The 13233-nt window shown below is 44.7% G+C and overlaps 1 protein-coding gene across 1 annotated transcript; it reads left to right on the forward strand.

The window, feature by feature from the left end:
* Positions 1–304: 304 nt before the first annotated feature.
* Positions 305–6317, forward strand: LOC132569939 (tripartite motif-containing protein 2-like). The gene is made up of 3 exons (XM_060236380.1): positions 305–375; positions 3030–3569; positions 5915–6317. The coding sequence occupies exons 1-3, from the start codon at positions 334–336 to the stop codon at positions 6260–6262; spliced, it is 930 nt and encodes a 309-aa protein (XP_060092363.1). The 5' UTR covers positions 305–333; the 3' UTR covers positions 6263–6317.
* Positions 6318–13233: the final 6916 nt, after the last annotated feature.

Here is a 13233-nt window from a genome sequence, read left to right on the forward strand (position 1 = left end):
GCAAAACTTACATAAGTCCTGCAGGGCCCAGATCTCCAGCGGGAGCTCATTCCACCAGATAGGGGCTCAGACTGAAAAGGCCCTGGCCCTTGCTGAAGCCAGTCAGGCGTCCTTAGGCCAAGGGATCACAAGAAGATGTTGTGCAGCTGACCTCAGAACCTGGGGGGGGGGGCTCATATGCAAAGAGACGGTCCCAAAGATATGCAGGCCCCAGGTCTTTTAATTTTACTTTTCAAAAATTCTGTTTTAATTTTTCTTAATCCAGCAGAGCCTTGAAATTAACATTCCACTCCACTCCTTTACATTCTAGGGTGAAGCCCCATCCAAGGAACCATGTTAGACTCTTATTTTTTGAAGGAGCTAGAAGATGAGACGGTAAGATATCTGTCTTGCTGCTAGCTTACCCTGGCCCCGTCTCTGTCCATTGCTAATAGCATTGGGTAGCACTGATGCAACAATAGGAGCTGAGGCAGGGATTCAGGAAAGACAGAGAGCCAGGGAAGCAGGAGGGAGGAGTGATGGAGAGCTCACAGGAGGGGAAGGGAAAGTGTTTGGGCAACAGACAGTCTGATAGCCTTTGGGTGAATCAAGATTCCTGGAAGCCCAAGCCCTTGGTCTATGTCTACTATGTCTACTATGTTCAAAGAGGTAACGTAACCCTATTGGCATGTGACCAAGCAGACTTTGATCCTGTAGCACCACGCAGCTCCCAAGTTCCATAATTCTTGGCCCTGATTCAGAGTACCATAAGGAATCATTAGTGACTTTTTGAGAAATCCCAAAACTTTGTGAACTCTCAGCTGTTCCTTTCATGTGAATGTCTATCTGGACATGGATGGAAATAGAATTGCAGAGGAAACTAGGAGGACAAAACTCCCTAGGAACATGGCACCTTAATAACCCCATAAAATCTGGCAAGTCATGTAATTTTTAGGCTTTCATAGAATTTGAGGCAAGATCTTGCTGGTGTGAAGACTGCAAAGGAAATCTTTGTCTGGGTGCGGGATGACAGGCCTTGGCAGCCAAGTTAGATAGAACTTTGGTTTGATTGAATAAGGTTTTATTTGGATCAATATTTCTGAATTTTGTCAAGCAACAGTGGATAGTTAAGCCTCAGCTCCCTTTCTGCAAATGCTGCACAATCTCCAGAATAGGTAGCCGTGTTCATTCAAAGAGAACTTCTAAAAACAGCAGTAGCAAAATTTCTTTGAATTGGGACCAGCTGAAACATTACAAAATAGTGGGCACGCTTTCAAGTTCCCAAGAACTCTTCATCTGAATATTCAGAAACACCCCTCCCCCCAAAAAAAGGGAGGAGCAAAGAGAGAAAAAGAGGTTCTAGGTCATGACGGAGTAGCCCCTCGTCTGCAATTTGTAGAGTCTTAACATGGAATATAGGATGTGTTGCGAGCTTAATTGGATTAGATGGTGCTGATGAAACAAACACGTTTCTAAATACATGGAAGACTATCAACTTCGAATTTCAAATATGATGCCATCACGTACCAACTATGCCCTTGCTCTGTGTTCACAAGCTAAGGATATCACTTGCCAATTAGGGGGGAAATGCATTCTAGTAACAAAATGATAACATTCAGAAACTGGTAGGGAACCATTTCAGTTTCTCAGGACTTATGTGTGTGCTTAAAAGGAACACACTTCAACAGAAAGGGAGGGACCAGCATGAACCTGCTAATTTGGAATTCTTTAGCTGCTTTTGTTGTACTCAACGGGGGCTTCACAAAGCATTGAGCTTCACAAAGCAACAGGGGCTTCACAAACCATTACAGGAAATCCATAGCACTTTTCAGTCAATATGTTTAGGAGTGTCCAACTGTGCATACTGGGAGTGTGTACACACAATCTCCATCTCATCTGAACACAGCACTGCATGTTTTTGTGTGGCATGTACTGTAGCAGAAAATGTACATAGTACCCTATTCATATGAGGGCACTGGTGAATATTGGCAAGATTGTGGGTTGTGCACATTCCTAATACATGCAAATAGCAGCGTAGAAATAGGGAATGTAAGCCATGCAGTTTCACTTTTAGCCTGGTCTTCTTCCAACTCCTGGATTTTGTTTCTTCACATGAGCTGGTTTTATTATCTTGCCAAGTCTTACATTGCTGTTTTTTAGCTGCTTTTTATTACTGTTTTTTTCAGTTGTTAGTTATTGCTTCTTCTAATGTTGTTTCCGCTCTCAGAAGCCACCTTGAGAGATCTGGTAGACTATGAGTTGAGCCTGTTTCAATAAATGGAATAAAGCTCAGGATCTGACTAGTAGTAGTTATACCAAAATTGTGAAGAGCAGCTGTGTGCATACAATTTAAAGCATACTGGCAAATCACTGGGGGGGGGGGGCAGTATTTTAAAAAGTAATGTACACATATACATTGAACAGTTCCGCAGGGCCTGCAAGACCTTCCTCTTCAGACTGGCCTTCCCTGATGAAAATGGAAGACTGCGAAGGAAACCGCCATCAGAAAAAGCAAACATAGCACTAGCACTTTTAAAAATTAACTAATCTAATTTTAAAGCTTAACCAGATTTTAACTAAATGCTGATAATGTTTAATGTAGTTTTATTTACTTGTATAATTTAACTCTGAACCATGTTGTTAGCCGCCCTGAGCCTGCTCCGGCGGGGAGGGCGGGATACAAATAAAATTTGTTGTTGTTGTTGTTGTTGATATATGGTCAGTGTACTCCTAAGCAAGGGGACCATCTATGAAAGTGGTCTTTTCCAGTCAATATGTAATATACTGCCCTGACCTGGATGGGCCTAAGCAAGCCTGATCTCATCAGATCTCAGAAGCTCTGCAGGGTTGGCCCTGATTAGTGTTTGGATGAGAGACCACCTAGAAAGACTAGGATCATGACCCAAAGGCAGGCAATGGCAAACCACCTCCGTTCATCTCTTGCCTTGAAAACCCTATGGGGTTGCCATGAATTAACTGCAACTTTCCACCACCATTTCATTGTGCAAAGGGATTTCCCCCTCCCTTCATTTTGTTTTTCCATTTATTAGCTAGGTTTGCATGAATTTAATACCAAATGGCGACTTTCAGGCATCCAGAAGATCTATTACAATGCTCTAGAACGAGAACTGGGAGGCTTTGGATCATTGCCCGGTAAGCTGATTTGGCCAACGAGTTTGACGACAACCCCTGACGGCGACTTGGTGGTGAAAGACAGTGGAACCGGACATATCCAGGTCTTCAACCCTGATGGCCAGCCGAAGCATAGGTTCCCCTATGGATTTGAGCCAATAAAAGGTCTGGGAGATATCACTTGTACGAAGAACGGGGTGTTACTCGTAACTAACGGGACAAAAATCATCCAGCTCTTCTCCAAAGATGGTGAGCTGATCCATGAACTAAAGTCTCCCAAAATAAACTGGCCTCATTCATATGGGATAGCGGTGATGAAGTCCAACAACATTGCTGTGTCGGACTGGAACAACGGAGGGAAAGTCAACATTATCGGAGTGGATTGGAGAATGAATGCTGTCTTGAAGACACATGCAATAGAAGGATTTCATAGGCCTGTACGCGTGGCAGTCAATAAGGTACGGTACAATGGACAACAGGGCAAGAATTTGCTGGCAAATCTATTTATTGGGTGGTAGCATGGAATGCATCATATCCTTAGCCTGAATTTAAAGGTAATTTTCACGCTGGGAATTAAGAAAGGAAAACAGCAGCAACAGGTAACATTTTCTCCCCTTCTGTATTTCTCCCTTTGCCCTTACCTGAATGGCCCCGGCTAGCCCAATCTCCTGATATCTTGGAAGCTAAGCAGAGTCAGCTCTAGTTAGTACCTGGATGGGAGACCACCAAAGAAGACCAGAGTTGCTATGCAGAGGCAGGCAATGGCCTCTGTTTGACTCTTGCCTTGAAAACCCTGCACGGTCGCCATAAGTTGGCTGCAACTTGATACTTTCTACCAGTATCCTTGATTACAGGATTTTCAGAGCATCCCAGCAGACCTCCCCCTGATGCTCCCCCTGAAGCCCAAACTATGTCCCTCCAGAAGATGCCCCCAGGAAAGTGTTTTTGGGGAAACTGTGAGGCACAGGTTCAAAAGCATATAGAAGGATTCCGTACAAGCTACATACACCAAATGGATAGGGAGCCTCACCCTGCTGACCGCTCTTCTACAAACCCTCCAAGTTAGGGGCAGTATATTCTGGGATTCCAGTTATAGACCCCCCCCCCCCCCCCAAAAGGCCTCCTCAATGTTCTCTCTGGAAAAAACAGCTGCAGGTACAGGAGTCTATGGAACAGCTCAGGAACAAACCAGTGACATCAAACTGACAGGGAAACTTCACACTAGAAAGAAGGCAAGCATCCCCCCTATGCTCGCAGCCCCATGCCAGCCTTCCAAAGGCAGGTTCTGAAGGACAAAAAGGCAGACATCCCCAAAGTTTCAACAGGGCCTCCCCAATGTAACCTCACAGCAGCTTGGCAGGTACCACAGCCACACAACACAAGGGAAACATGTCCACAACTGTCACAGCCCCCACCCAGGGCTGAAACAGACAGGTCCACAGGTGGAAATACATGCTGAGCTGCCAGGGGAACCCCTAAGTCTCCAAAGGCAGGAAGGACAGAAAGCAGACATCCCGAGTTTTGACTAGGGCTCCCCAAAGTAACCCAATGGTAGCTTGACAGAAACCCCTGGAAAGCACTGAAACCCAGCAAGGCATGCTCACAATGCTCCCAGGGCCCCACAGGCGCAAACACATACATCCTCTGCTCACAGCCCACCACAAGGTGAAATTTCTGGTTATTCACCATTAGTGGAACATATTGTACAGATAAGAGATCACCTGTTGAGAATCGTACAAATGCAATGGAAAGGGGTTTGCTTGTACAGGTGGGTGTTTGTTGAGGCAGATGTTTGCTGAGGTGGTAGGTGTTGTTTCATGAAGTAAATGTCGGGCAAGAGAAATTTTCTTTGGAAGGTAATAGTAAAGGAGGGGGTATTCATGGGTATTCTCAGTGGGAGAATTTCAGTGAGAAAGGGTTGGGAGCGCCTTACCTGGTAGAGGTGGCCATCCTTCAACCCAAGCACCAAGGGTACAATCTGCAGGCCAGATCACCCAGAAAGAGGAGGAATGGGGGAGACACAGGAGTCCTGGATCTTCCTCTGTGAGGTCCAGAAAGGGGTAGCCCAGTAAGGGGAGGCTGACCTTGAGGAAGGCCAACTTGTCCACCCTGTCTGGGTTCAAACGGGAGCAGTGGGGGCTAAGAATGTCTCCCAGGTGGAAGAATCTATAACAACTGTCTGAGGAGATTAAGCTGAGAGACAACAACCGGCCCAAAGTCACCCAATAAGCTTCCATGGCAGAGTGGGGATTTGAACTTGGTTCCCCCTGCTCCTAGTCCAACTACACCATGCTGGCTCATAGACATTGGGGCTTGGCAGCAGTGTTACAAATGCTGTTACTTATGAGGACACAGATGTGTTTTTATTCATTTCTTTGGAAATGTGAAAACCTCAAATATAGAGAAAAAGTGACCTCGGCCCAGTCACCTTCTCCCTTTCTTTACTCTTCCCCTTTTAGGGCACTTGGGTGATTTCTCTTCAGCACAATCAAAATATACCAAATAAATGAATACAGAGTGACTTTAGTTGGATTTGTGTGATCAGGTATTAAGTAAAACAATATCAGTGGTGGCAAGTGCTGTCAAGTCACAGCTGATTTATGGTGACCCTGTGGGGTTTTCAAGGCAAGAGATGTTCAGAGGTGGACTGGACTGCCTTTGCATTGTGGCCTTGGAGATCCCGATCCAAACACAAACCCAGGCTGTCCAGGCTTAGCTTCTGAGATCTTATGAGATTGAGCTATTCAGGTCATGGCAAAATAATATTATCTGTCTCTAATTATTGTTCTTTCCTCTCCCTCAGGATGAAGAGATGTTAGTTACAGAAGGACAGCTGTTCGGGAGATTCCAGGGCTGCTGTATCAAAGTTATCGACAGGCAGCGGAGCGTGTCAAAGACTATAGGGCCCCAGTACGGGAATAAATTCACATTTGAAAACCCTTCTGGAGTCTGCGTTGACAATCACGGGAACGTCTTTGTCTCTGACGAAGCCCAAAACTGCATTGTGATGTTTAACCCCGACTCCTCCCTCTGCGCTGTTGTGGCGGCCCACGGTCTACAAGGGCCCAGCGGAATCTCAGTGATGGAACATGGGCTAGTGGCGGTTGCTGACTGTTACAACCACAGTGTTAAAATCTTTCGGTACAAATAAGTACACGTTGGCATCTTCAACCTGTGAGAGAACTGGCCTGAATAAACACAATTGCAGAGTGTTTGTCTAGCCTTGGTTCATACTTTTTAAGTTTGAGAGCAACACACACAGCACTCAGGTCATCTGTTAGTCTGTTTCTGGTGTCAGATTTGATATAATTCATAGCTGAAAACAGCTTCTCACAAGCATAAGATAATCCAAACAAAGTAAGGAAAGCAATCCCAAGTGCTTTCATTGACTTAAAACTATTTGGCAGAGAATTCCACACTTTAAGGATTTCATTTTCAGAACTAACTGTGCTGTCCTTTTTCATCCCTTCTATCTTCCAAAGTGTTTCACGCAGGTCATAGAATTTATTTTTCCAGATAAAGCTTTCTTGAAATTCCAATAGCTCCATTTCCAGATTTCCTAAATCTAACCAGTGTAAGCAGAAAAGATCAAGTTCTTCAAATTTGGCTTTATCTGGAGAAGTAAGAAAACACAGGGTTGTCTTCATCTTACGGAACTGTAAAAATCTGTTACTAAAATTCACCTTTGCAGCTGCAACAATGCTAGAAAATTCCTTGTAGATTTCCTGATGGCTTGTAGGATTGTCTGCAAATGTAGAATTTTCTAAATGCATTTTTACATTTGGAAAATATTTCAGCTGCCCACTTTCAAGATCTCTTTCAAAAACCTGCAGTTTTCTCTCAAATGTTTTGATATCACAAAACATCCTTTCTGCTGTTTTCCCTATACCTTGTAGCTGTTTGTTCAGTGCATTGAAGTGTAGTGTAAAATCTGTAAAGAACATGAGGTTGGTAAGCCTGGCCATATCAGTGAGCTGTGCATATTCCTGCCCTTTTTCATTCATAAACAACCTAATTTCATCCAAGCAAGCTACAAATCTCTCTAGGACTCATCCTCTGCTCAGCCACCGGACATTATAGTACATAAGTAAACTATTATACTGTGCCTGAACCTCCTCAAGAAGTGTTTGAAACTATCGAAAATTCAGCGCACAAGCCATGATGTAATTCACCATTTTTGTGACATCTTTGAAGACATTGTCAATTTTTTTGCTGTTTTCCCTGGCAAAAAAGAGCTTCTTGATGTAATACAATGAAACTGAATGACTTGATGTTTTGTTTCTTTAACAAAAAACTGTATGAAACCAGATGTTGCCCACACCATAGAAGTGCCCCATCACTAATAATTGAAACCACTTTTTCTGGTCTTATGTCTTGTGACAAAAAAGCCTCCACCACAGCATTGTAGATATCTATCCCTTGTATTCTTTTAGGCAAAGACACCAGTTTCACCAGCTCTTCTCTCACGATGTCACCAACAGCATAACGCAAAATTACCGCTAGCCTTGCATGATTATTTGTATCTGTGCTTTCATCCAAGCGCATGGAGTAACAGGCTGCCTTTTGCAAGTCAGTGGTGAGCTGCTGTCTAACGTCACTTGCCATGCGCCGGACTCGATCTTTAACTGTATTTCTGCTAAGTGGCATCTCAGAGATGCGTTGAATAATTTTATCCTTGTTTGGGAAATCATGAAAAAGGGAATTACTCCCAAACAACATAATTATTTTAATAATATCCCCATCAGAGAAGGGCTTATGTTTTGCTATGCACAGTGAAATTTGAAAACTGGCAACTGATTTGACTCTGTCCAGGCCTCTTGGAATGATCTTCCACTATCTGTTTTTGCTTTTTTTTGCTGTACTCATTTTTGGGTGTTCAAGATTTGGAGTCTAAAAAAACACAACATTATAAAAAAAAAAATGAAGCACCCAATACAAATCTATCCCTATACCAAAATCAGCTAACACTATTAGTCAGCACTAAAGAAATGGATATTCCCTGAATCAACAATCTGCGGCAGTGATTCTCAGCTGGGGTTCCTTTTGAATTTGCTGACCACCAGCGCAAGGGAGCAACGTTCCACTGATCACCAGCTTTTGGCCTGCTCTGAAAAAGGCATGAGTGCATTTTCTACCTTTGATTCACCTCCGCTGTACATGCATTGGACCTACTTCTTGGGGAATTTTCATAAATAAGATGAAGTGGAGGTGTAGCGCACATTTCCCACACACAGGAGGCGTGCAGACCTCGATCATCCATACAAGCTCTCATTTTCCCATTAGCAGGAGCCCAGGTTGGTTCCTATGGACAGCAGCCAATACAAAGTCCCCCCTGACAATCTCAGTAAAATGAGTGCCATGTCTGTCCTGTCCTCATATAGCACACACACAGGCCATAGAGCTGAACCCTGCACACCAACCTATCCCAGCACACTGAGCATTACACGAGTCATGTGATGTCAGGTAAATGCAACCTGCTGCTATGCAATGATATTGTAACCTTTTGTGTACTGGACAGACAGAACAGATGTCAATAAGTGTGGATGTCATTCATGCAATGTACAGCAGTCGCTCTCTATGACAGAACCAATCCATACCCTGACACCAGCAATGAGCACCAACCTGATCCAGAGGCAGGGTCACAGCCTGAGCTCTCCGAGGATCCTTCACTCCCTTGGGCTCTCTCACTCCCGCTTATTTCCAGGTACATGAGTACCAGCTTCTTCCTCACTGATGTCACCTCCTGTGCTGCTTCCCTCAGCCTGTGCAGTGTAGAGTGCTGGCTGGGTGGGTGGCTGACTGGTTTTATGAGTGGCTGGAACATAGGAACATAAGAAGAGCCCGCTGGATCAGGCCAATGGCCCATCTAGTCCAGCTCCTGTATCTCACAGTGGCCCACATCTAAAATAAGGAATGATAAAAATTAGTTTTGTGTGATGTTCTTACAGATAAGCCTCCAGTGGGCAACAAAGCAGGGCCAGTGGCACATGCAGGGCTGGCGCCACAAAGCCCACGCTGTGGCCCAAGCGCTCTGCTCCCCTCCAGCTATGACATACTGTGAGCTATGCTCCCCTCCAACCTAGCTGCTCTCCAACCCCACCATGGGAATCACCTTCGCCACAGACTCAACAGGCTGCCGTCTGCGCTACACCCTCATGCCGCAAGTGGGCCACCCGCCTTACCCCAGACAGGGGAGGGAGGAAGCACTCCCATTGGGCTGCTGGGCAGAGGGGTGGGTGATGTGAGAAATGTCCTCAGGCACGTGTGAAGAGGGGTAGGGGAGCAGCCCGGCTTTCTAGTAATGAACTCTGGCGAACTCTGTGCCGGGGCAACGGCATGCTTGCCCACAGAGAGGGCTCTGAGTGCCCCCTCTGGCAAACGTGCCATAGGTTCACCACCACTGCTCTAGCAACTTCTTTGGGTCCAACTTTAAGCCATGCTGAGCTTGTATATGTGTGTTCTGCTTTCACTCCCCATCCCTTTTTGTTGAATTAAACCATACTTCTGTTTTACATTCCACTTCTGTTTGGTTATAAGTGATCAAGGATTTGGATGTTGTAGTTGCCTACAGGCTATCCCTCCAGGTAGCAAGTGGAGGCCAGTGGGATGGAGGCACTGCTACTTTCTTTTCTTGACCCCCCCCCCAATTAATAAACCCAGTTCACATAATTTCTTCCTTCAACTAAGGTTGGTTGGAAAAATTGGGGTTATACAAGGTTAAAAATAAACATCACATTTTATTGCACATTTTATCACAGCAGATATTACACAGTGTTAGATGCCCTCATTGCAGTTGCGCCCCTCCCAACTAATCTCTGAAAGCAGAAGCTCCTTTGACATGGGAAGAGCTGGTCCTTCAAATACCCTGGCTCTAAGATTTCTAGGGATTGAAAAGGTCAAAAACACTAACTCGAATCCTGCTGAAAACATACTGACACAATACAAGCAATGCACATCTTTTAGCACTGGAGAAATATTCTCAAGTCTTTGTAGGTAATTTAGCTACCTTGATATGAACCAGCTGAAGTCACTGAACCATTTTTAAAGATACTTCTACCTTCAACCTCTGGTAATAGCCAAGCATAGATTTTATAAGAGCATGGATGACTATAGACAAAATGAACGGAACTACAGCTGGGTATCATTTACACACTGCTGGTACCTCACATTAAATCCCATATGATCTTAACCAAGAAGATACCTTGGTTCCGAAGGCTGCTGAGAAGTTTGGGGATGGGGGGGAGGCAGGGTAAGGTCACACCTGCCCTAGCAAAAGGCCTCTTCCATCAGAACAACCAAAGCAATTTCCACCCCCAACCCAAGCTGGAAACCAGACTGACAGGTGTCTAGGGCTGCAATCTTAGAAACATTTCCCTGGGATTTAACTCCTCTAAATAAAACAGGGCCTTTTCTGATCAGACTTGCTTCGGAATGCTTCCTAGACAATGTCATCCACAAATATTTAAAGCTCCTTGCCAAAAATGAAGGGGGAGATTTTGTGCTAGTCAAGTGTTGGAGAGATCATCTGGATCCAAGGTGATTCCCCTCCCCAGGGTGATCTCCCACCAATTGACTTTGAAGTGGCTGAGGCTTTCCCCTTTCTTAAGGAGGCAATCACTGTGCCTTGGACTCACATGACCATCCTGCTTACTAGATATTTTTTAACAAAGATGGGCAAGTATGCACAGAGCAGACTTCCTTGGTGCCAGACTGTGCCAGAACGTGGGAAACTGGTTTCACTGCATACAGTATATATAAGAAAATGCCCCTTGTATGCAAACTGTACTCATCCACATGTTAATAAATTGCATATTAATAAATTACCATATGCAGTCAGTATGCATACCACATAGTTCAAAATCCCTTCAGAGGAATACAGTTAGTCCACCTTCTTCATGAGAATCTCATGCTCAGACTGTAACCTGCAAAGGACAAATACAAATATGTTTATCTTCAAGCTCCATCATTAGACCATGGTGTTCCCTTGTTGCTGATGAGGTAGAAATCCATCTATACACTGCTCATTCCCTGTTTGCTGACAAGGTAGCAATCCATACATACATAGTCCATTATCTAGTGCTGAGGTAGGCCAAGAAGATTCATTAGATTTCCTCTTAATGCACATTCCTCCAAGAACTCCAGTAGTCAAAATGATGATGCTCACAGGAACAAAAACTAGAACAAGTATGATGGTGGTATTTTGTTGCATTAAGTGGAAGGAAGAGAGACTGACTCTCACCTTAGGGGAATTCTAGATGCCACATTTCAGAGCAGCCTTCTGTTCCTTCGCAAAACTGATGGGCTGACACCTCATATCCCATCAACAAGACACAGTACAACAAGCACAGCCACGCCAACTAGGCAATCTTGACTTGCTCCCACCTTGATTAAAGGGTTGGAACACTTTCCCTGTGAAGAAAGATTAAAGCATCTGGGGCTCTTTAGCTTGGAGAAATGATGACCGAAGGGTGACATAATACAGATTTACAAGCTTATGCATGGGATAGATAAGGTAGAGAAAGAAGTAGTTTTCTCCCTTTCTCACAATACAAGAACTTATGGACATTCAATGAAAGTCAGGTCAGAATGGATAAAAAGGAAGTACCTCTTAACCCAAAGAGTTATTAACACATGGAATTCACTACCACAAGAGGTGGTGGCAGCTACAAGCATGGATAGTTTCAAGAAAGGATTGGATAAACATATGGAACAGAGGTCCATCAGTGGCTATTACCCACAAGGTTTAGATGGAACTCTCCATCTGGGGCAGTGATGCTCTGTATTCTTGGTGCTTGGGGGGCCAACAGTGGGAGGGCTTCTAGTGTCCTGGCTCCACTGGTGGCGACCTAATGATGGCGCCTGGTTTTCTGGTCACTGTGTGACAGAGTGTTGGACTGGATGGGCCATTGGCCTGATCCAACATGGCTTCTCTTCAGACTTTTAGAGTTGTTTTAATAAAATAAATAATAGCTAACAGCTTTTGAGAGATCCAAGTGGGTAGTTGTGTTGGTCTGAAACAACAGAATAAAGTTGGCTTATACCTTGAGTAAAACTTTGTTGGTCTTAAGGGTGCTACTGGACTCTAAGCTTTTGAGAGAGATCTTTTCCTTCATGAACTTCTCTACAGCCCCCTTAGAAGCCATCTTAGCAAGCAACCAGCACCGCATCCAGAGACACTAAATGCCTGTACCAGAACTGGTTCCCAACAGGATAGCCAAGTTCAAATATGGTAGGAGAAGAAAAAACTTCCTCATTTTGATTCCTCACTCTCTCCTGCTCTCCCTCATCCTTTCTCTACCTCAAAAGCCCCCAATGCTTCCTCCTTCCCTTGTAGGAAAGATGCTCCAACCTCTTCTCAACTCACAGAGTTGCCAGCCTCCAGATGGTGGCTAGAGATATCCTGGGATTACAACTGATGTTCAAGAGACAGAGATCAGTTCATCTGGAGAAAGCGGCTGCTTTGGAAGACGGACTCTATGGCATTATACTCCACTGAAGCCTCTCCCCTCCCCAAACCCCACCATCATCAGACTCCACCCCCAAAATCTCCAGGTATTTTCCAACCCAGAACTAGCAAACATACCACCAAAGACTAAGTTGCAACAACCTCGTGTTTGCAGAAAGGATTCCTTCTCCCCACCGTGACATAAGTGGGGGATTCCTTCTCCCCACCGTGACATAGAGACCTGGAGAGGGACTCTCGTCTTCTCTTCTCAACCGCAGCCCTAGGGGCACCCCAAGAAGAAAACTTTTGCTCGCCAGGTTTTCCCGCCATGGAACTTTCTTTGCCTTTCCCGAGTATGAGCAGGAAGTGATCTCCCTCTCTTCCTCCTCCTTCTCGGTAGCTCTAGAAATTGGGAATTTCTGTCCTTAACCCTTCAAGTGCATCGCAGCGAATGCCTCAGTGGAAGTTGAGAGCCGTGCAGGTTCAGGAACTGAAGATACGCCGCAGAGCTTTCTCAATAAATAGTATTTTGTTTTTGTTTTAAAGCAAATCCATAGTCCTTTTCGTTTATGGAGAGACGTTTTTATTGCCTGGATTTCTCTTGCATGTTCCGAAAAAGCGCAAGAAAGGCAACCACCCAGTATGGAAGAGTTCCTTGAGAGTTCTCACCAATTGAT

This window comes from Heteronotia binoei, chromosome 4, assembly GCF_032191835.1.
Source record: "Heteronotia binoei isolate CCM8104 ecotype False Entrance Well chromosome 4, APGP_CSIRO_Hbin_v1, whole genome shotgun sequence".
Classification (NCBI taxonomy): Eukaryota; Metazoa; Chordata; class Lepidosauria; order Squamata; family Gekkonidae; genus Heteronotia; species Heteronotia binoei.